The sequence below is a fragment of the Balaenoptera borealis genome, assembly GCF_965194805.1.
Source record: "Balaenoptera borealis genome assembly, chromosome: 16".
NCBI classification, from domain to species: Eukaryota; Metazoa; Chordata; class Mammalia; order Artiodactyla; family Balaenopteridae; genus Balaenoptera; species Balaenoptera borealis.
The window spans coordinates 68,107,486-68,130,743 of record NC_138872.1 but is presented as its reverse complement, the minus strand read 5'-3'; the positions used below and the strand labels follow the sequence as shown (position 1 = coordinate 68,130,743).

Below are 23,258 nucleotides of genomic sequence, written 5' to 3'. Positions count from 1 at the left end.
TTATCCGCACTGTTTGTTAGAAGCTTGTGAGGCTCAGAGAGATTGAGTAACTTGCCGAAGTCACACAGCTGGTGAGGGCCATGGCAGAGGCTCAAGCCTAACCAGGATGCCCACTGACTGCGTGGGATGGGGCCACTGCTCGTGAGAAGCAGCTCCCGGCTCAGCTCTCCTCACTCTGGCTGCACTTTGGAATCCACCGGGAAGCTTGTAAAACACAGTCGTGCTCAGACCCCATCCAGAACCAGTCGGGCCAGGATCCCTGGGGCGCAGCCAGGCGGTGAGCAGGCCCTTCTTGCAGCTCGTGTCTTTGAGGGCGATGAGGCTTGATGTAGCCGGATTGTTGTCAAGCTTTTTTTTCTTTAGTGACAGAACCCTTTCTGCAAATGAAAGCTCACTCGGGACCTTGATATATAAAATAACTAGAAGTCGAGAATCTGTTAGGGCAGGCTCCCTGGTGATTGAAAGTGGAATGGCCGGGTGGGGGGTGGGTGCTGAGCAGCTGGGCCTGCCTCACTTGCAGAGAACCAGATGGGCAGGACCTTGCCAGAGCTGATCACACAGTTTGACCTGACCCGGGTCACCTGCCACTCGGCTCTGCTGGACCTGGAGAAGCTCCCAGAATTCAACAGGTGAGTGGGGAATCTGGAGCACCCCCAGGAGAAAAGGGCTCACCTACTGATGCTGGGTCCCCACGGTGGAGGGTCTAGTGGGCTCTGGAGTTACACACGCTTGATTTTGACTGTGGGCTCAGGTGTCTAGTGCCATGTGACCACAGGTGAGTCACCTAACCTCAAGCCTCTGTCTTCTCTTCTCTAAAATGGGGCTAATAACAGAACTCACCTTAGGCGATTGTTCAGTTAAATTAAGCCTCAAATTATTTTGCACATAGAAAGTGCTCAGTAAAATGGCAGGTACAGTTTTTGTAGTCACCATTATTCCTGCTCAGCCCCTCCCCCACCCAGCCAACACAGTAATTGAGTGCTGTCTCATGGCGTCTGTTTTACATTTCAAGTAGTTCTTCCCTGCGAAACCTCCAGCCACAGTTACAGTTCAGGTCACTGTTGCCATGTCTCAGGCTAAGGGCATTAGAGGGAAAGCCAGAGGACAGGTCTGTACTTAGGGGCCCGGGACTCTTTGATGCCTTTTCTCGAGCCTTGGTTTGGGGGCAGGCTCTTCTCGGTGCTTTACTGGCATGAGCCCAGGGGATTCACATCGACTGCGGGTTTGTCAAGGATGTTACTTCATGTACTCCCCGCATCAGACCTAAGGTCAGTTGTATGATTTTGCCCTATTGTGCATATGAGGAGAGCAAGATGTCAGGAAGTTGAATAACCAGCCCAAGTTCAAGTTCACACAGTAATGGTGGGCATCTTTTTTTTTTTTTTTTTTATTTTTATTTATTTATTTTTGGCTACGTTGGGTCTTTGTTGCGGTGCGCGGGCTTCTCATTGCGGTGGCTTCTCTTGTTGTGGAGCATGGGCTCTAGGCGCATGGGCTTCAGTAGTTGTGGCACACGGGCTCTAGAGTGCAGGCTCAGTAGTTGTGGCGCACGGGCTTAGTTGCTCCCTGGCATGTGGGATCTTCCCGGACCAGGGCTCGAACCCGTGTCCCCTGCGTTGGCAGGCAGATTCTTAACCACTGTGAGTGGGCATCTCTTGAGTGGGGCATTCAGGAGCAAACAGCGTGCACATTGAATGCAGCCTGTTCTCTGCCTTTCTTATCACGGAGAAAGCGATATCCCTGGGAGAAATGGAGTCGGAACAGGGGAGATACTTTGTGACCCATTCCAGTCCTCCCCAAAGCATGAGGGGGAGCCAGAGGGAGACGGCGGTGGGCTTTTACTTGGGATAGATGCCCTCAGTTTTTGTGCAGTCGAAGCTGTTCTCTTTAGGTGTTTCTGTTATCAAGCCACTGGTATGATTATTTCAGTAACAGTCGTAAAGATAGTAGTTGTCATAGCAGTGCTAGTGGTGTGGTGGAGGTAGTGATAGTAACTAACATTTATCTAGCACTCACTACGTCCCAGGCCGTGGACTCTCTCAAGCCTGATTTCTTTCTTCCCACTGTCTCATCTAACTACTAAGGAGGTGCTATGAACAGTTTCAGTACCAGTTTCATGTGATTTCTCTTCGTTCGTTTTAGAAAGTGATGTTTTTGGGCCAGTGAGTGCTCCAGATTGCTTCCCAGAGGGTCTCATCCTTCCAGCCTCTGTTCAGACCCCCTGCCCGTCTCCAGCTGCCAGCGGTGGCAGTAACGCAGGCCTTGTGCTTGGTGCTTGACACACAGCTCCTCGTTTACTCTGCCCAGCGCCCTGTGAGCGAGGCCCCGTTGTTCCCACAGTAACAGATGAGCACCCTGAGCTCCAAATGGTTGTGTCACTTGCTGCAGACATCTGGCAAGGCTGGCTTCACCCACAGGCCTGTGCAGTCTCAGAGCCCATGAGGTGGTCAGCAGTCCCTTGCTGCCTGCCCTTCTTCTACGTCAGGGACAGGGGGCCAGGCGCCTACAGAATGGCCCTCGGCCCCTCGCTGCTTACTCTCTTGGGTCCCTCCACTCCTGCTGGGGACAGGGTGATGGCACCCCAGAGACGGGACTGACAGGGCCTGGTTTGAGGCTTGGAGTCTTAGAGGCTTTGCTGCTTCTGAAGGAGGGAACAAGGCGGTTAGAAGAATTCTGAAAAGGGGAAAATTTGACCTGACAGGAAAACTTGAGCTTTTTAACTGTGAGCCGTGAATTCAAAGAACTGTGCCGTCTGGACATGGCTTTGAATCCCAGAAATCCATATTCTCGACCTCTGCCCTTTTGCTCCAGAGCCCCACACTTCGAACTCTGTGAGGAGGCAGGCACCCCCAGGTTCTGCTTTGTAAACTCAGGTGCCTGTCGAGGCCAGGCAGGTAGCTCAGAGGAGGGCGGCGGGCCAGGTGAGAGGCCCTGGCGAGCAGAGGGACGGGCAGACCTTCGGCACCCTCCTCTCTGCTCCAGCCGGAAGGTGTCATTCTTCAAACCCCACCCACTCCCCTGGGGAAGAGGGTGGTCTGGGCTGGAGATGCCCGCGGCAGGACGGTCCCTTGGCTTCCCCGGCAGGCTGCACCTCCGCCGGCTGGTGAGCGATGAGACCCAGAGACGCCAGCTGGTGGGGAAGCTACAGGCTCTCGTGGAGGAGGCTTTCGGGAGCCAGCTGCAAGACAGGCATGTGCTGGACGCGGCCTACGTGGAGAGGATCATCCTGCTGAGACAGGTGTGGTGTCGGGCGCTCGGGGGGACCCAGGGAGCGGGTGGCGCCCCACTCCTCCCCCTCCCGCTGCGTCAGAGCCCCATCCCAGTGCGTTCAGTGACCGTCTCTTCCCCCAGGGTCACATCTGCCGCCTGCAGGATTTGGTCTCCCCAGCGCACTCCTACCTGTGGACTCGCCCTGCTGTGGGTCGAGCGCAGCTGGGCGCCGTCTCGGAGAAGGTGGACGTCATTGCCAAGCGTGTGCTGGGGTGAGTGTCCGCAGGCTGCACTCAGGGTTCTGCACCTCCCTTCCCTCTGTCCCCACCAGGGCCCCCTTCACTCCAGGGCTCGGCTGTCAGGCCTGCGGTACAGCCCCAGAGCTAGTGAGAGGTTCTCGGTGAGACGATCACCCACGGCTCTCTTGGTGGAAGGGCTGACCCTGAGGAGCCCGGGCTCTCCCGGGAAGAGGCGGTGGTCTGGCGCTGGGATTGGACCCACCCGGGTTCCGTTCCCGCCCCACCCCTCACTGGCCCAGTTAGTTCACCTGCCCAGGGGGCTTCAATTTGTCCAAGTGACTGCACGTCCTTGAGCTTCCATTTCCTCACCTATAGGGTGGAGATGATACTAGGTCTTATTTTAACAGTAGCAGAACTCTCCAGATTACAAGGGCACAAAGTGCAACCAAAATGGGCTTAAGCAAGGGGGGAATGATTGGTGTATGTAATTGCAGAGGCTAGGAAAAGGGCCACCTTGAGGTCCAGCTTAAAGCAGGGGCCAAAAATATGGCACCAAGACCTAATTTCTCCCTCTGTCCCTTTGACTTTCTCCCCCACACTCCTCTACGCCCACTACTCCTTCTGCAGGGGGTCTGTATCGGGTAGATGGAGCGTGGGATGCTCTACCAGACAAGACAAGCGCCTTTCTCCCTTACCTGCATCCACAGCAGCCAGTTTGGGGCTGAACAGCTTTCTCCACATCTCCAGGGCCCTGTCATCCCTGGGTTTTGCTCTTGTCCCCGTGGTCCGTGGTGGCTCACGATTCAGCCAGAGGAGGAAGGAGGAAAGGGAGAGGGGGACGGGATACTCCTCCCCCTTAGGGACTTGACTTAAAAGTGACACACTCGTTTCCACCCGCATCCCGCTGGCCCGAACGCCTGTCTTACGGCCACTCCAAGCTACAAGGAAGTCTGGAAAATGTAGTTTTTACCTTGGGGGCCAGGTGCCCAGCTGAAAATTGTGTCAGTACACATGAGAGGGAGAAAGGATACCGGGGGTCAAAAGCAGCCTCTCTCACAGTCTCCACTGTGGTGGTAAGACAGCAAAACCTTAGCCTCCGACTCCAGCTGTGTCCTGAGATTCACTCTGATGGGGCCTGATCGGCCTGGTTTTTCTGTCTCTGAACTAGTCACTGAGGCCTGGAGAATGTGATGTGCTGACCGGCTTAGGTTAGGTCATACGTGGGACCCTGAGTGGACACCCCCCCCCCCCCCCACTGCCAAAGCACATGGGCTGAGGATGGAGCCGGGTAGTTCCACAGGGAGAGTTAGGGCCTGTGGAGAGAGTTATAAAGATTAAATTGGATAATAATAGCAAACACTCGTGTGGGTTTGCTTACACACGTGCCTACAGCGTGCTATGTTATATATCATATACGTTAGATGTGTACACGGATATGTGTGCATGCTATGTGTGTGTGTATACACTTGAATTCACAGCGACCTAATAAAGGAACTACTGTTGTTATCCCCATTTTAACAGGTGAGGAAATCAAGGCACAAAGAGGTTAAGTAACTTGTCTAAAATAATACAGCTAGTAAATCGAAGGAGCAGGGATTGAGACTCAAGCTGGCTGGAGTGAGAGACCGTATGTCCAATCATATTCTCTATTGCTTATCCTTGGTGTAAAGTACTTGGACAGCCCCTGATAACAAGCAGCCATCACTGTGTTATTAAAACGTAACATTTCGGCTAGATAAGAATACAAGTAATGTGGCAAAAATGCAAATGGTACAAGAGGGTTTTAAGCAAAAAATAAGTCTTTCCTCCTACTCAGCCCCCAACAGAAAGGCAGTCCCAAACAGCAGTTTCCTTTGTGAAATGTCTGTGTATTCAAGGATATGTGTATACAACTCCTTTCTTCCAATTTTTTGAATTTAAAACTTAATTGTTATTAATACATTCAAACCTCTTGAACCTCTAGGTTTAAAACCTAGAAATTATTTTAAAAGGTATATATCAGGAGTCCCATTTTTCATCCTTGTCCCCTGTCTGCCCCATTCCAGAACCCTCTCTGGATGTTAGTACTATTCATAATTATATCTAAGTAATCCTTATTTTTCAGCTTTTTTACACAAAAGGTACAATACAGGGAATTCCCTGGTGGTCCAGTGGTTAGGACTCCGTGCTTTCACTGCCAAGGGCCTGGGTTCAGTCCTTGATGGGGAACTAAGATCCTGCAAGCCAAGCAGTGCGGCCAAAAAAAAAAAAAAAAAAAAGTACGATACAATAACACTGTTGTCTTTGGGTGGGATTTTTGTTTTATTTTTATTTTTTTAGTGAAGTATAGTTGATTTATAACATTATGTTAGTTTCAAATGTACAACATAGTGATTCAGTATTTTTATAGATTATACTTCATTTAAAGTTTACAAAATAATGGCTGTATTTCCCTAAGTGTCTTTATGCGTTTTTTTGCTTGTTTGTTTGTTTTTCCCTTAACAGTTTATCTTTAGATCTGTCCAGGGCTTAAAAGAGCATCCTCATTCTTTTCTCAGCTACAGCTATTCCCTTTTTATACCACTTTACCATGATTTATATAATTCATCTCCTATTGATGGACATTTGGATTGCTTCCAAATTTTGCGGTTACAAACAGTGCCACAGTGAGTAACCTTGAATAGACATCATTAAGCACCTTTACAAGTAAATCTCCAGGATAAATTCCCAAGAGGTATTATTAATAATACTCCCTTAAGTTAGGACATTCCACATGAGGCTGTCAGTTCTAGTTTACCGGGCTAATGTCTTACCTCCCCACCCCTGCCATGGGATTAGATTTTAGAGACCCTCTGGGGCTCCCACTGAAGGCAGGAAAGCTGACGCCCAAATATTTAGAAGCTGCTGGATCTCTGTAAGTCCCTCTGTGCCCACGCCAAGGCCTGGAGCAGCTCTAACGTGTCCTGGCTGCCAGTGTTTGCTGCCTGGGGCCTGTCACTCTTTCACCAGCTCCTTGGCAGCCTGCTTCCCCACAGTGACATTGAGGAGTGTGTCTGGTTTTTCCCACATTACATTTATTTTTTTTTGAAGTATAGTTGATTTACAATGTTGTGTTAATTTCTGCTATATAGCAAAGTGATTCAGTTATACATACTCTTTTTCATAGTCTTTTCCATTATGGTTTATCACAGGATATTGACTATAGTTTCCTGTGCTCTCTGGTAGGACCTTGTTGTTTATCCATTTTATATATAATGGTTTGCATCTGCTAGTCCTAAACTCCCAGTCCTTCCCTCCCCCCACCCCGCCAACCCTTGGTCTGTTCTCTATGTCTGTGAGTCTGTTTCTGGTTCGTAGATATGTTCATTTGTGTCATATTTTAGATTCCACATATAAGTGATATCAAATGGTATTTGTCTCTTTCTGACTTACTTCACTTCGTATGATAATCTCTAGGTCCATCCATGTTGCTGCAAACCACATTACATTTTATATTTTCAATATTTCCTCTTCTCCATTTCATAAATAGCAGCAATCATGTGGTCCAGTTTTAAGATGCAATAAGAATGATTGTGTTTCTCAGATTGAAACTGAATTGCTCAAGTACTGGAGTGAGTAAGGAAATCTGCACTAAAAGGCTCTTTGTTCCAATTCCTCTTGAACCCAGTCCCTGAGCCGGTAGCCCTCCACACTGAGCCGATGTGGGGAATGGAGTGTCTGGGCCCTTTCGGGAGCAGGCGGTGTCAGAGGTGGCGTCGAGGATCATCTGCACTGGTGAAGATCTCCAGCCTCGGTCCCTCCTCCGTGTGGAATGACTCCCCCTGACCTGCTCCCGGCTCTTGCTCTAACTCAGAATCAGGGCTGGGACGAAGTTTTTGCAGGTCCCGCTCTGACTAATTGGGGACTTTCTCTTGAGCTCAAACATGCTTTGTGGAGAGGGTCTCAGCTGGACTGCCAGGAAAGTGGGGAATGGTTGCTGGCCTGTTGTAGTTCCTTAAGTGTTTCATTTGTGGGCAAAGAATGGTTGTGGCAAGTTGGGACATTACTGGAGCTGGGGTCTCCTGATTTCCTTCTTTCTGCTCTTCTCTGCTGCATCCCCCGGAAGTCTTGAAGCTGTGTTTCAGATCATTTCCCAGAGGGCTTCATTCTTCCATCCTATGTGTAACCCAATCCTAAGTTTCTTTTCAGATCCTCTTGCAATGTCTCTGAGCTCTTGGATGTAATAAATATTAGCTAATATTTAACTTTTTATTGAAATATAAGAGCTCATACTTTCAAGTACTTACCATCTGTTCAGGCAATGTACTTAGTGCTTTACAAGTTTTAACTTAGCCCCACCATAGCCCTGTGAGGTGCAGACACTATTATTATTCCCACTTTACAGGTGAGAAAACTGAGGCATGAAGATTACATGACACAGGTAGTAATCAGTAAATCCTCTTAGTTTCCCTATTTTATGCCCACTTGCTTGGATTCTCTGTGTTTGTAGTCTCTTCTTGGTTGTTGTTTCTTCCCCAGCTAGGATGGGGATGGGGGTAATAGATATCCCCCCACCCCCAAGGCAGGCTTGAACATTGGTTGTGCTGTTAATGTATATTGTAGCTGATGGATGATCTTCTGAAGTCCCCCCTTCCACCCACTTGCCATTGGCCCATGCTGGCCCCTTATAGACTGGCCCTCTTCTAGGCTTTTAGAAGGACCCGGTATGAGTTTGACTCAGGACATGCTGAACGGAGAATTGAAGAAGCTGTCAGAAGGTCTGGAAGGCACCAAACACAGTAACGTGATGAAGCTCCTCCGAGTGGCTCTCAGTGGACAGCTGGTGAGGCGGGTGGCTGGACTGTGCCCTGGAGCCCTCATTTATCCACTCAGCTAACATTCACCGGCAGCACTAAGCTCAGTTTGGGGGCTGCAAAGATGAATGAAACATGACCACCCCCCTCATTCAGTCATTCAACAGACAGTACCTACTGAGTACCTACTATGTGTAAGCACCATGCTAGGTACAGTGGATACGGTAGTGAGTGAAACACGTGTGCTCCCTGCCTTCATGGAGCTGGCGGTTGACTGGGGCTAATGGACATACCAACCCAGCAAGAGCAGGCTTCTGGGACCCATCCTTAGAAATTAGAGCCCGTAAAATGCAAACTCTGCTCCTTGGGGTGCAGGCAGCAGTGCTGGGGTTGGCCTGGGGTGTAACTTCTGCAGACCAAGGCTGGCTGTTCACTCCTCAGGCATCTTAAGGCAATGTTTTCTCTTTTTGTTCTTAGCAAGGACCTCCTGTAGCTGAGATGATGTTGTCCTTGGGACCAAAGGAAGTGCGGGAGCGAATACAGAAGGTGCTTTCCAGCTAGAGAGAAGGTGTGCAGGACAGCAGAGGTGGCCACAGGAACTGTACTCGTGGGACCTGCCCTCAGAGGGGAGGAGCAGGAGGCCTGGGGCCCATCGGAAACCTGTGAAAGGACCCAAGAATGGACACAGAGCCTCTGGGTGCACAGGTGCATTTATGACTCCACGCCAGGCCCATCCTTACCAGTTGGCCAGGGTCACCCAGCCCCCTCACCTCCCTGGCGCTGGAAAGGAAGGCCTCACGCATGGTTCTGACACCACAGCACACAGCAGAGGTTAGGAGCTGGCTCGCTGGACAGTCACAGCTGATGTTTCAGTCTGCTCGGGCTGCCATGAAAACACATCACAGAATGGTGGCTTACACAACAGAAAATGATTTTCTCACAGTTCTGGAGGCCGGCAGTCCAAGATCAAGGTGTTGGCAGGTTGCGTTTCTCCTGAGGCCTCGCTCCTTGGCTTGCAGACGGCTGCCTTTTTGCTCTCTCCTCACATGGCCTTCCCTCTCTCTGTGTGCCCTCGGTATCTCTGTTTGTCCAAAGGCCCTCTTCTTAAGAGGACGCCAGTCAGATTGGGTTAAGGCCCACCCTCACGGCCCAGTTTGAACTTAATCACTTCTTTAAAGGCCCTGTCTGCAAATTCGGTCACATACTGAGGTACAGAGAGGTTAGGGCTTCACATGTGAGTTTTGAGGGGAACACAACTCAGCCCATACGTAACAGCTTGGCAGCAGCCTGGACTCCTGGGTCCCAGTTCTCGGGCCCAGTTTTTGTTTTTTCGTTTTGTTTTGTTTTTTAATAAATTTATTTATTTTTGGCTGTGTTGGGTCTTGGTTGCTGCACACGGGCTTTCTGTAGTTGCAGCAAGTGGGGGCTACTATTCGTTGCGGTGCACGGGCTTCTTATTGCAGTGGCTTCTCGTTGCAGTGTGCGGGCTCTAGGCGCGCGGGCTCAGTAGTTGTAGCTCACGGGCTCTAGAGCGCAGACTCAGTGATTGTGGCACACGGGCTTAGTTGCTCTGCGGCATGTGGGATCTTCCCGGACCAGGGCTCGAACCCGTGTCCCCTGCATTGGCAGGTGGATCCTCAACCACTGCGCCACCAGGGAAGCCCCCAGTTTGAGTTTGGAGCAATGACTGACAAGCTGGGCTGAACTGGCTTGTTAGACTTTCTTTGGGGCTTATAAGGGAAGAAGCCACAAATCTGCCCAGGGGGAACACTTAACGTTTTATACTACTCTTTGTCCTTGGGCTTGGGGCAGCCTGTATCTCCCTTCCCTAAAGGTTGTCTCTTCCTCTTTTCCAGTTCTCCAGACCTGGTCCTTGGACTGGAGACCTTTACCCTGCCTGTTTTGCATCTTTTTCTTCATATTCGCCTCCTTCTTCCACCCATTATTTGTAAATCACTGTCTGGGTTTCTGAAATGAGATATTCTTCTTGGGGTGAATAGGAATAGCTGAAGTGAAAGGAGGATGGTGGCCGGCTACAAAGACCCCTACACGGCTTCTGGGCTTCCCCTTTGTAGCCCCCAGTCACTGCTACCTCCTGGCATTCACACTGAATAGGGCTGACTTCTGTGTGGTGTGTCATGGCTTCCATGTTGTTCTCTTGGATCCCTTACTCTGTGGGAAGCCAGCTTCCACACTGTGAAGACAGTCAGATAAGGATCGGAGGCCTTCTGACAACAGCCGTATGAATGGGCCATCTTGGAAGTCAGTCTTCCAGCCCCAGTCAAGCCTTCAGATGACTGCAATGCTGGCTGACATTTGACTGCAACGTTCTTTTTTTTTTTTTTTTTAAATTGGAGTATAGTTGCTTTACAATGTTGTGTTTGTTTCTGCTGTGCAGCAAAGTGAATCAGCCACACGTATACATATATTCTCTTCCTTGGATTTCCTTCCCATTTAGGTCACCACAGAGCATTGAGTACAGTTCCCTGTACTATACAGTAGGTTCTCGTTAATTATCTTTTTTTTTTTTTTTTATAAATTTATTTATTTATTTACTTATTTTTGGCTGCGCTGGGTCTTCGTTGCTGCGCGCGGGCTCTCTCTAGTTGCGGAGAGCGGGGGGTTACTCTTTGTTGCGGTTGTTACGGAGCTCGGGTTCTAGGTGTGCGGGCTCAGTAGTTGTGGCGCACGGGCCTAGTTGCTCCGCGGCATGTGGGATCCTCCCGGACCAGGGCTCGAACCCATGTCCCCTGCCTTGGCAGGCGGACTCTTAACCACTGTGCCACCAGGGAAGCCCAAATTATCTGTTTTATACATGGTGTATATGTGTCAATCCCAATCTCCCAATCCATCTCACCCCCTCTTCCCCCTTAGCATCTATACGTTTGTTCTCTATGTCTCTGTCTCTGTTTCTGCTTTGCAAATAAGTTCATCTATACCATTTTTCTAGATTCCACATGTGTTAATATACAATATTTTTCTGACTTACTTCACTCTGTATGAAAGTCTCTAGGAACATCCACGTCTCTGCAAATGGCACAATTTAGTTCTGTTTTATGGCTGAGTAATATTCCACTGTATATATGTACCACATCTTCTTTAGTCATTCCTCTGTTGATGGACATTTAGGTTGCTTCCATGTCCTGGCTACTGTAAATAGTGCTGACTGCAGCCTTCTTGAAAGATCCTGAGCCAGAACCACTAAGCAAAGTTGCTCCTGAATTTCAGACACACCGTTATGAGATAATAAATATTTATTGTTTAAAGCCACTTAGCTCTGGGATAATTTGTTACCCAGCAAGAGATTGCTAATACACTGTCCTTGTCCAGGGGAATAGGGAAAGGGGATTAAAGAATTTGCTGAGTTTCACAGAGACCTAATCCTTGCTTGAAAAGTACATCAGATAAAGTTCTTTGATGGCAAGCAATGGAAACCAACTCTGCCTAACTTAGGTTCATTGGAGACTTTAAGTTTATGGGAGTTTAAATTTGTGAGAAAGTCATAGAGTCTATGGGAAAGCCAAAGAACCAGGTCTTGGAAAAGACAGGAACCGGGGAAGCTCTGAGCATGCAGGCAGCAGGAGCCCATGGCCAGTCTTGTCTGTGTTCTTCAGTGGGAACACATGAACTCAACTTTTTTGTTGTGGTTTCTCTGTATTTTTTCCCCTTCAGTTTTGGATGATTCAGCTAAAGATTCAGATTCGAAGAAGAGAGTGTCTGGTTGGGCTAACTGAGGTCATGTTACCATTCCTCAGCCAGGAATATATCCAATGGAGGAAAAGTTCCCAAGGAGAAGTAGGGTGCTTTTTCCAGAAGAAGGGGCAATGGCAGAAACAACAGGTGTTCCGCCAAAGGGGACACAGAATAATAATGCTTGCAATTTATTGTGCGTTCACATGAGCCTCAACCACTTCTGGGTTTCCAATTATGCTGGTAGGGGACTTCCCTGGTGGTGCAGTGGCTAAGACTCCACGCTCCCAATGCAGGGGGCCTGGGTTCGACCCCTGGTCGGGGAACTAGATCCTGCATGCATGCCGCAACTGAGAGTCTGCATGCTGCAACTAAGACCTAGCGCAACCAAAATAAATAAATAAATATTTAAAAAAAATTATGCTGGTAAACATTTTAGTTCATCTCTTTAAATCTTCACAACCCCATGAGACAGGCATTATTATTATGGTGGTGGTTTCTATGTTTTAGATAGGGAAACTGAGGCTCAGAAAAGTTGATCAACCCTTCTGAGGTTTTAGTATGAGGCTTACGACAACCCAGAGTCCAACCTCAACCCTTGTCACTCTGAGTGACATCAGAGCCTCCGATTCTAAGACATCAAGTATGCTTACAAGAAACTCTAGCTCTTGGTTAGGGAATCTGACTGTTTTACCAAAATGAGTGATCAAATTGCTGAGTCGATAAAGCTGCGGCCACTTCCTCGGTTGGAGTGAGTTGTCTGAGAAGCAGCATGTATCCTCTGCTCTGGGGTTTTGCTCAGGATCAGAAGGAATGTGTAAAAGGACTTCACAGAGTTTAAATAACCTCAAGTCTGTCCCCCAGTGTTTTTTCAGAGTATAGTGAAGTGAAGGCCATAGAGGCCAACTGTCTAGACTCAAAAACTGGTTCTGCCACTTACTGTATGACTTCTGTAGCTCAGTTTCCTCATCTGTTAAAACGGGGATAACAGTTGTATCTGTCTCAACAAATTGTAAGAATCAAAATAGATGACATATGTAAAGTTCTTAAAACAGTGCCTGGCACTCAACAAATGTTATCAATTACCATCATCCTCATCAGCAGTATTTTCATTCTTAGAGATGCTGATCTTGGTTGCAACACATAGAAACACACTCAGACTAACTTAAACCATGAAAGTAATTTATTGGAAGAATTAGGACCCACAGATCCCAAGGGCAGGACTCCCAGCTGGACCTTACAAGAGACTGGAATCTGTACCCAAAAACCCATTAGGACCCAACACACTCACCCTTATCCCTCTGAAACTGCAGTTTCTAACCTTTGTCTCTGTCTGGGTGTCTGCTCCTCTCATCTTTCTTCTGCAGGCTGGCTTTCTCTTATCTCTGCAGCTGTTGAACAACTGCCCCAGCCCTAAAGCTGAATCATCTCCCCTTTGCTACACTGCCAATTCAATAACTAGTATTCCATGTCCAAAATCCCAGGAAAGAATCTGATTGGCCTAGCTTGGGTCAGCTGTCTACCCCTGGTCCAATCAACTGTGGCCAGTGGGACAGAGTCATGTAAGCAATCATGGCTGCAGGAGACCCACTCCAGTGATGGAGAGGGCCGTTCCTCCCCCTGAGCATATTCTCTTTCCATGGAGTTTAGAGTGTACCCTTGCCAGAAAATTACTATTTTTCTGTAGGCAACTTTGGAATCTCATTCATATTACCTTTATCCTAGCTTATTTTTTTCCTCATAATGCTTATTACTATATGAAATTACATAGTGTATTTGTACATGTTTATTGTCTATCTTACTCTAAAGAAGATAAGATTGAGACAGGCAATAAGTTTTTCTTATTCTTGGTTGTAACCATAGCACCTGACATGTTGTCTGACACATAGCAGGGAGTCAGGTAAAGCTCTCATGATGAAAAAAATGTTTGACGCCTTCATCAGTCAGATCAGTTTCTTCGGAAGTGGCAATTATCAGCTGATCTAACTCTACCAGATTCCAACAGTTTCCCAGTTTCACTTTCATTGACTCTGGGGAATCACATCTCTTTTGCAAGATTTGCAGTTGTAGTTAGCTATCTGATCTATTGCCTGTAAATTGCACTGAATCCAGCTATCTGTGAGAGACTGACCTTTGACAAAGACTTTGAAGAGTGAGATAGATGGAATACTTCAATATAGAGGGGTGTTAGTGGGACCTAAATTAGAAATTGTTTAATTGATTAAATATGTTTGTCTTATGATGAAATTCCCTACCTTCCCAGGGACCAGGATAATAAATACTTAGAAAATGAGGACTTCCTGGGTGAGAGCAGAACCCAGAGAGGGTAGTTCATGCATTCATGTTCATAGATGTCAGAGGACTTTACAGATGAAGTGAACTTTGAACTGGGTTCTGAGGGATGAGTAGGAGTTTCCAGATCAATGGGGGTTGGAAGGTATTCCAAACAAAAGGATGAAAAAGAATTTCACCAAGTTGGGTGGAGCCAAGGGTAGGAGTTGAGGGAGTAGGAGAAGTAGCTGAGAAACCAGGCAGAGGGAAATCCAAACAGCCCTTCTTTGCCAGGTTAAGGGTATCAAGGTGCCATCTGATGCAAATAGCAAAACATCCAGATTGAAACCAGCTTGAACAGGAAGATTTAGTATCCCACAAAGCAGGAAGTTCGGGGGTATGGCAGGCTCTGGGGTAGGTTAATTAAGCGTTCAGTGACCTCAGTGAGAACTTAGGGTCTTTCCATCTCTTTGTTCTATTGGCCCCAGCATCGGCAACAGCCTTGGGTTGGTTCTCTCTGCTCACAATTGTCTGCCTAAAGTGCTCAGGCCTCTCTGCACTTCATGTTGTCAGAGAGAGCGTGGCTTTCTGTGTCTCTCTCCCTGAAAGCAAGGAAACTTTTCTCCAGCACCCTCCCCCTCGTGACTTCCCCATTCTTCAACCCATCCCTTGGGGAAGTGGGCGGGGGAGTCCCCATAGATCAGTCAGACCCAGAGCTGAGGGCGGGGCCAGCTCTTCCCTGCGTTCCTGGACAAAGTGGGGGTCCATTAGCGAAGACATGAGTTGGGTCTTCATGAAGTGGAAGGTGAGGAGCCACTGAAAGTCTTTAAGTAGGGAAGTGACAAGATCAGATTTCTGTTTTTTAAAAAGATCATTCTGGCAGCTTTGCTGAAGAGAGATTTGAGCAGGGCTGGCCCAGGAGCGGGGAGCCCTGGTAGGAAAATGAAACATGAAAGAGGGAAACACGATAAAGCCATGTTTCATCCTCACAGCCTGACCCCCCCCCAACCCCATCTACCTTTCCTGCTTCACTTCACTCATTCCTGCCACACGCACCCCCTTCTCTGGTCTCCCGCCATGTAAGCCTTCCTTTGTGCTGCTATTCTGTCTGGAATACTCTTGTCCATATGCTCTTCTGCCCTTTTGCCTGGTCACCTCTCTCTCAGCCTTCAGATCTTTTTTTTTTTTTTTTTTAATTTATTTATTTTTTGGCTGCGTTGGGTCTTCATTGCTGTGCGGGCTTTTTCTACTTGTGGCGAGCAGGGGCTACTCTTCGTTGCAGTACACGGGCTTCTCATTGCAGTGGCTCCTCTTGTTGTGGAGCACGGGCTCTAGGCACGTGGGCTTCAGTAATTGTGGCATGTGGGCTCAGTAGTTGTGGCTCGTGGGCTCTAGAGCGCAGGCTCAGTAGTTGTGGCGCACGGGCTTAGTTGCTCCGTGGCATGTGGGATCTTCCCGGACCAGGGCTCGAACCCATGTCCCCTGCATTGGCAGGCGGATTCTTAACCCCTGTGCCACCAGGGAAGTCCCCAGCCTTCAGATTTTTGCTCCACTCTCTCCTCTTCAGGAAAGCCTCTGACTCCCCCCAGTAGCTCTCCTTCCTCTGCTATTGATCATCAGCACCCTATTCTTTTCCATAGCATGCAGTCAGAATTGAGTGCATAAATAACTGTGAAAGTAATTAGTTCTGCAGTTATTTGTTAGTGTCAGATTGTAAAGTCTACGGGAACAGGGACCTCATCTGTCTTGCTTACCACTGGACCCCCAGTGCTGAGAATGGTGCCTGTTCACATGGTAGGTGCTCAGTCAGTATTGCTGAGTGAAAGGCCAGACATACACCTGATTGGATCGGATGGTCAGGGTGAGCGGTCAAGTGCACAGTCGCTATGTTTAGTTAGGGTACTGTTTTGCAGTATTCAGGAACTTCACATCATTTGTGGTTACTATTTTCATTAGTGAATTACAGGATATGCATTTTTTAAAATATAGAAGGCAGTAGACGCTTGGCTTGGCACTCATTAAACTCATTATCACGCCCTGGGGATCTCCAACTTAGCCTTCATATCTGGGCAAAATGTCGGAGTCCCAGCCCAGGCCCGAGTGCCCTCCCCTCTGCCCCCTACCACCCCTCCCCCAACCCTGATTGCAGTAGGACAGCCCAGCCAAGGAGGGGGCAGCCTTCTCTATCTAGAGAACTCCTCTTGTCTTGATCTCGGAGAGGCAGTAGTGAGTGGTGGTGTGAAGCGAGATCTAAACTCCCTGCCCAGGAATTGAACCTGGGTAGCCTGGATAAAAACCAGGAATCCTATCCACCACACCCCCTGGCTCTTGCCCCCGGTGAAAAATACATTTCTCACGGAGGCAAGAGCTGTAAAAACAGGTACAGAGTTTATTATTAGAGACATAGCACAACACAAGTGGGAGAGCACACAGAGAAACAGTTTGTTAAGACAGAAGCAAGACAGAGATGCCCCCAGAGAGAAAGGGTGTGGGCATCCCCCCATTGAGGAGTGCAGTAAAGAGGCGGTTAGGTCATTTATATAGGGCAGTTCTTCCAGGTCTTTGTTTACCTTTGGCCAATTACCTGGTTTCTTTTTCCACACCTGATGCCCTAGGACCCTCCCCAACGTGTGTGCGCAACTTTTTTCCAAAATGGATTCCAGCCCAGGGGCCTATGGGATGGCCTTAGCATCACATATTATGGGGTGTGCCCCTCCTTTTTGACCCCCAAGGAGCCTTTCTGCGCATGTGCAATGTTTCCCTTGCCCCAAGGATGGGAAATGTATGACTTCTTGATCTTTTAACAGGGTTTAGTCCTACTCTGTCCCTGCCATAAAAATGTCCAATGTCTGACAGATGTAGAGAACAAACGTATGGACACCAAGGGGGGAAAGTGGCGGGGAGTGGGGGTGGTGGTGTGATGAATTGGGAGATTGGGATTGACTTATCTACACTAATATGTATTAAATGGATAACTAATAAGAACGTGTCCAATGTCTGGTTATTTACCCAATTTCTGTTGCTGGTTTTTATATCAAGGTGCAGATTCTGAAATATAGACAGAAGTCTGGTCATAAATATGTAGTCCTGGAGCCCGTTTGTCTCTTGCTTCAGGAAACGTAAACAGTGGGCTGGTAATGATGAATGTCCACCCTGGAGCCCATCTTCTCCTCACCCCAGGAGGTGTGAACAGGAGGCCAGTTGTAAATGCCTAGCCTGGAGCCCATCTATCTCCTGCCTCAGTCTGAGTCCATTCAGTCCTGTCTTCGTTCATCCATTTGACAAACACCTACTCTGTGCCAGGCCCTGTGAGGCCTGAGGGTGTGGAGAGGAATTAGACAAAACCTTGTTCATTGTGGGGGCTAAGTCCACAGATTTTTGTTCCTTCCTTCACTCAGTGCCTTAAGCTTTTAAAAATAAGGGCTTCCCTGGTGGCGTAGTGGTTAAGAACCTGCCTGCCAACACGGGGGACACGGGTTCGAGCCCTGGTCCGGGGAAGATCCCACATGCCGCAGTGCAACTAAGCCCGTGCGCCACAACTACTGAGCCCGCGCTCTGGATCCCGCGAGCCACAACTACTGAGCCCGCGTGCCACAACTACTGAAGCCCGCGCTCCGCAACAGGAGAAGCCACCTCAGTGAGAAGCCCTCGCACCGCAACCAAGAGTGGCCCCCGCTCACCGCAACTAGAGAAAGCCCGCGCACAGCAACGAAGACCCAATGCAGCCAAAAATAAAAATAAAAAAATTAATTTATTAAAAATAAATAACTAAATAAAACACAAACAAATAAAAGATAAGGCTCCTGCCTCAAAGAGATCACAGTGTCATAGGTGACTAACAATCACAAAAATGCAAGTGTGGAGGAGGTGGTGGAGGAGCAAGCAAAGGGATACAGGGATATGGATATCCTTGGGTGTAGGGAGTCAGTCAGGAAATGCCTGCGTGACAAGGAGTTGGACTATTGTTTTTTGCTTTTAATTTCAGAGAAACAGTGAATAATTTCTTAGTATAAGTATGTCCCATGCAATATTATACTTATACTAAAAAAGTTATTTATAATTGTGTAGGGGTGGCCAAAATGGGTGAATGTGATCAAAAGGTACAAACTTCGAGTTAAAAATAGGTAAGTCCGGGCTTCCCTGGTGGTGCAGTGGTTGAGAGTCTGCCTGCTAATGCAGGGGACACGGGTTCGAGCCCTGGTCTGGGAAGATTCCATATGCCGTGGAGCAACTGAGCCCGTGAGCCACCATTACTGAGCCTGTGCGTCTGGAGCCTGTGCTCCGCAACAAGAGAGGCCGTGATAGTGAGAGGCCCGCGCACCGCGATGAAGAGTGGCCCCCACTTGCCGCGGCTGGAGGAAGCCCTCGCACAGAAACGAAGACCCAACACAGCCATAAATTAAAAAAAAAAAAAAAAAAAGGTAAGTCCTGGGGATGCAATAGACGGCATGGTGATTCTAGTTAACAATACTGCACTGTATATTTGAAGGTTGCTAAGACAGTAGATTTTTAGAAGTTCTCATAAGAAAAAGAAATTTTGTAATGATGGGTAGTGTTGGATACTAACAAGACATATCGTGGTGATCATTTTGCAAGACACACAAATATCAAATCATGTACACCTGAAACTAACACAACATTATATGTTAATTATATCTCAGTTTTTAAAAATTATTTGTTGTTTGTCTGAAATTCTGATTTAACTGGGCTTCCTGTATCTTTACTAGCTAAAGCTGGCAGCCCAACCCTGAGGTACCTTGACAGACAACAGAGGCAGGATGTTCCAGGCTGAGGGAACAGAACAGGCAAAAAGATACGCAGTGGGAAAGAAGGAATCAGAGGTGGTCCCTCGAGCATCGCCTGGAGGGAGAATGATTAGATTCTTGGGCATTACCCCAGACCTACTGAATCAGAAACTGTGTGGGTGGGTCCCTGCATTCTGTGTTTTAACAAGCCCTCCAGGTGATTCTGACAAATGTTAGTTTGAGAGCCACTGATCACATGTCAAAATGTTAAAAGAGTGCAGATGCTTAAAATAAATAACATAAGCCAGGTATAAGAAATATTCAGGAGGTGATGGATGGTTCTTGGTAGGGTACAGTCTCCAGTCATCTCCAGGCATTTGTTGCAACAAGGAAACCCAGCTCCAGTGTTGCCAGATGTTTAGAACTTTTGAGAGATGAACACATGTTAAAGATTTCACTTAAAACCTGGTGAGATGTTACAACCAGTTCAAAGGCGAATCCAAAGAACAGACACATTTATAGATCAGGAATATAGAAATGAATGTGCAAAATGGAGGCAAAGCTGTTTTTTCCACGGGGAGAGGGTTGTGTCTTCCTGGGACAGAATCATTTGCATGTCTATAGACAAGAATAATTTTCCATTGCTTTCAGTTATTTACAGTTTACAGAGAAGTAAAATAATTCCCAAGGAACCAAGATCAGATAACACAGAAGGGCATGCTGTAAACAATGCTTAGTTTTCATTGATTTCATACAAAACTTCCCCAACATGAATAATGTTACAGACTGAATGTGTCCCCTTAAAATTCAAATTCACACACTGAAGCGCTTATCTCCATGTGATGGTATTTGAGGTAGGGCTGTGGCAGGTAATTAGGTTTAGATGTGGTGCTGAGGGTGGGGCCCTCAGGATGGGATTAGTGCCCCGATAAGAGGAAGATATCAGAGCACGCTCTCTCTCCACCCTGTGAACACACAGCAAGAAAGCAGCCCTCTGCAAACCTGGAAGCAGGTTGTCACCAGGAACCCATCAGCAGCACCTTGATCTTGGACTTCCCAGCCTCCAGTGAGAAATAAATGTCTGTTGTTTAGGCCAACCAGTCTGTGGTATTTTTTATAGCAGCCCAAGTTTACTAAGACAGGTAACAACTGTAAAAGAACCTGGCACACAGAGGGGAGTTCAGTCAGATAATTTCCAAATAGAAGGCAGCAATCTGTCAAATGGAGATGTGTGTGTCTGGACTTATTTTGGAGCTGAAATAGCACAGCAAATGTACTGCTAAACCTAGACCGTGTGTTTATTTGGGGTAGGGATGGGACCTAAAATCCTGTAGCTACCTCTTACTGCTTCCACTGTTCATCTGGCCATTCAACAAATATGTATTGGCACTGGTGTGCCAGGCACTACCCTAGGTATTGGGGACATAGAAGTGTACAAAATTCCTGCTTAAATTAGTGGCGTGAAGCAGGTAATGGAGTATAGAGGATTTGTGCTTCCAAGGAAAATTACACATTGTCTAGAGAGCACACCTTTCCAGTTCCTATCCTTTCTTTCACTGTCTCAGAGGTGTCTTACACTCTTAGCTGTAGATAACTGAGAGCAACGCAAATAATCCTTGCCTATAAACATGCAAATTGGGGAATTCCCTGGCGGTCCAGTGGTTAGGACTCCGTGCTTCCCTGGTCGGGGAACTAAGATCCTGCAAGCCCCATGGCGTGGCCAAAATAATAATAATAATAAATAAAATTTTAAAAATGCAAATTAATTCTGAGCTAGTTTTGTGTCCACCTGCACATCTGTTCCAACATTTGTTTATTCTGTATAAACTTGCCCTTTTTCTGACTTCTCTTTTGGACCGATGATGACATCCGCTTGGTTCTCTTGTTTAATTAGAGTTAAAATATTTAACATGCGTTCATTTTACAATGCATGAGAACCATGACTTTTTTTTGGGGGGGGGAATTACCCTTTGATATAGTAAGTAAATATCTAGTACGCTCATGGTGTAATGTGTTACGGAGAAAATAAAGCAAAGTATGGAAGGAGGTGATGGTCCAGAAAGACCGTCCGGAATAAAAAATGCTAGAAGAATTCGTTACCTGAGACTCAAATTTAACGGGGCGTCCTCTATTTCATCTGGCAGGCCTTGCGAGGTCGGCTTGACCAACTTTGACCTGGTTGCGGGTCTGGAAGACCAGTCCGCGAGCCCGACCCGCGCGTGGAGGAGGGCTGTCGGGGAGGCTGCACCCCCGGCCCGGGGCCTGCGCGGAGGCGGGGCCTGGTGTGTGGGCGTGGCACCACGGGCCCCGTCCCATCACGTGCCGACCCTCGCCTGCCGCGTCGGCAGCCCCGGAACACGCCAGACGCCGGCGGCTGAAGGGCAGGGGAGGCCGCGGCCTCGCTGCGGGGCTGGGCCTATGGCGGCGACGGCGACGGCGGTGGCGGCGGGGGCCGGGGCCGCGGCGGGGGCCGAGTCGGCCGAGGGGCCCCCGGGGCCGGCGGCGGCGCTGGAGCTGTGGCTCAGTGAGTAGTCAGGGCCGCCCCTCGGCGCGGGCCCAGCGCCCCACGTGAGGCCTGGCTTCCCGCCTCCCTGGGCCTTTCTTCTGAGGCCGGCGGCGGGACAGGTGGCCGCGGGGAGGTCGGCGCCCGGGGAGCGGGGCTGGGCCCGGCGCGGGTGGGAGGATCGCCACGGGGAGGCCCCGAGAGGCGTCCCAGGAATCCGCCAGGGCTGCGGACCCGAGGCTGGGCGCTTTGCTCCCCCTCCTCCTCCCAACCTCCCCCAGTCGCAGTGCATGAACACTGTTAACAACATAATGGCTAAGGTTTATTGAGCTTTGCTTTTATGCCAAGCACTGTGCTGGAAAGCATTTCAGCCACTGTTAATCCTCGTTACGACCCCAAGAGACAGCTTCTGTTTTTAACCTCGTTTTACAGATGGGGACCTTTCGACTTCCTCAGTTGTGCCACATACCCACCCTGTGGGAAGGAGCTGTCTCTGGCTGCCGACTTTAATGTCAAAATAAGCCCTTTACACCTTTTGTGCATGTGGGTTGTGGCCGGGTTTCTTATGTGTATTGTCTCCTGGAAGACTCACGGCAGTCGTTAAGGGTCGTTATTGTTCCTGCGTTACCGGTGGGGACTCGAAATTCCAGGAGAATAAAGCATATGCTCCTTGTATCGGGCTCTGCTGGGTGCTGGGAGTACTGAGATGCGTAACACAGGGTCCTTGCTCACAAAGACTTTTTTAAGTGGGTGGTACAAGCCGACAGTAACAGCACTTTGTTACATTACCTGCAGATTGCGAGGGAGCCGGGTTTAAAGTGCGGTGGTGGGAGTTGGGTTTGTTTACCTGGGGATTGTCTCAGGGGACATAGCATTTGAGTGGACAGTGGAGGCGACAGCATTTCAGATGCAGGAAACTGCATGTGCAAAAGCTGGGAGAACAGGAGAGTGTGGAGCATTCTGGGAAGAAGGAGGTCATTTCTGCAGGAGTGCAAAGCCTAAAGAGTCTGCACTGCTGATTGGGGTGAGATCTTCAAGGGTCTTGTATGTTGCAGAAAGGAGTTCAGTTTATCCCTGATGCAGTAGGGGAGGGGATGTTGGCGTTTTCAGCCTGGGACTCTGATCCAGTACACTTGTTAAAAGCATCACCTGCAGCCGTGAGAAGAGACGAATTGGTTAGGGATGGGGGAGTTCAGGCAGAGAGAGTAGATGAAAAGCTCTTCTGGTAGTGGGGGGTGAAGTAGGACAAAGGTATTGGGATGGAGAGCAGAAATAATTAGCTAGTACCATCAGCAGGCTTGATGCATTAGAATAGAGGCAAGAGACCAGGAGGCATTTAGGATGGATCCCAGGTTTCAGGCCCAGGTAACTGGTTGGTTACAGATGTCTCACTTGTTGACTTGTGGAGTTTGAGGTGCTTGTGGCACAAAGAGAAGCTCTCTGGGCAGTTGGTTGGCTCCAGAGAGGGTAAAAGAGCTGGAGGTCAACTTGGGACCTTCAGTTCACTGGCAGTGAGCTTGTCCAGGGAGGCTGTGACCATTAGGAAGAGCAGAGGTTTGCAGATGGAGCATGGAGAATCTCAACATGGAAGAAGCAGGCGGGAAAAGCAGCCTGGAGACAGAAGGCGGAGCCTACAGGCTGGGCGTGGAGGGGGAAGCTTGGATGGTGGGGAGCTGCAGGTGGATGTAGTTGGTAGGTGGTTTTGCTGCTGAGAGATAGAGTAGGAGGAGGAAGGAGGAGGGGGAACTTCGAATTTGGCGACTAAAAGGTTACTGAGCTACCTTAGTGTTAAATGGTGGGGACAGAAGGTGGTTGACTAGGAGGCAGT

General features: G+C 48.6%; 2 protein-coding genes across 9 annotated transcripts in view; both read left to right on the top strand.

Moving 5' to 3' along the window:
• The window catches only part of EARS2 (glutamyl-tRNA synthetase 2, mitochondrial), a 28,018-nt gene extending 9,799 nt beyond the window's left edge, over positions 1-18,219 (top strand). Inside the window, exons 5-10 of one of the 6 annotated variants that reach the window (XM_082362539.1) lie at positions 521-629; positions 3,085-3,238; positions 3,352-3,482; positions 8,115-8,250; positions 8,699-10,723; positions 11,011-12,580. In XM_082362539.1, the coding sequence (XP_082218665.1) occupies positions 521-629; positions 3,085-3,238; positions 3,352-3,482; positions 8,115-8,250; positions 8,699-8,782 (614 nt within the window). In that variant the 3' untranslated portion in view covers positions 8,783-10,723; positions 11,011-12,580. Of the gene's footprint in view, positions 1-520; positions 630-3,084; positions 3,239-3,351; positions 3,483-4,970; positions 5,077-7,812; positions 7,849-8,114; positions 8,251-8,698; positions 10,724-11,010; positions 12,581-16,797 lie in introns of those variants that run through there. The other 5 variants (XM_082362542.1, XM_082362541.1, XM_082362543.1 and 2 more) reach the window with 5 other exon arrangements.
• Positions 18,220-21,264: 3,045 nt separating this feature from the next.
• GGA2 (golgi associated, gamma adaptin ear containing, ARF binding protein 2) overlaps positions 21,265-23,258 on the top strand; it is a 31,552-nt gene continuing 29,558 nt past the window's right edge. For 2 of the 3 annotated variants that reach the window (XM_082362464.1, XM_082362463.1), the window contains exon 1: positions 21,266-21,451. In XM_082362464.1, the coding sequence (XP_082218590.1) occupies positions 21,346-21,451 (106 nt within the window). In that variant the 5' untranslated portion in view covers positions 21,266-21,345. Of the gene's footprint in view, positions 21,452-23,258 lie in introns of all 3 variants that reach the window. The other variant, XM_082362465.1, reaches the window with a different exon arrangement.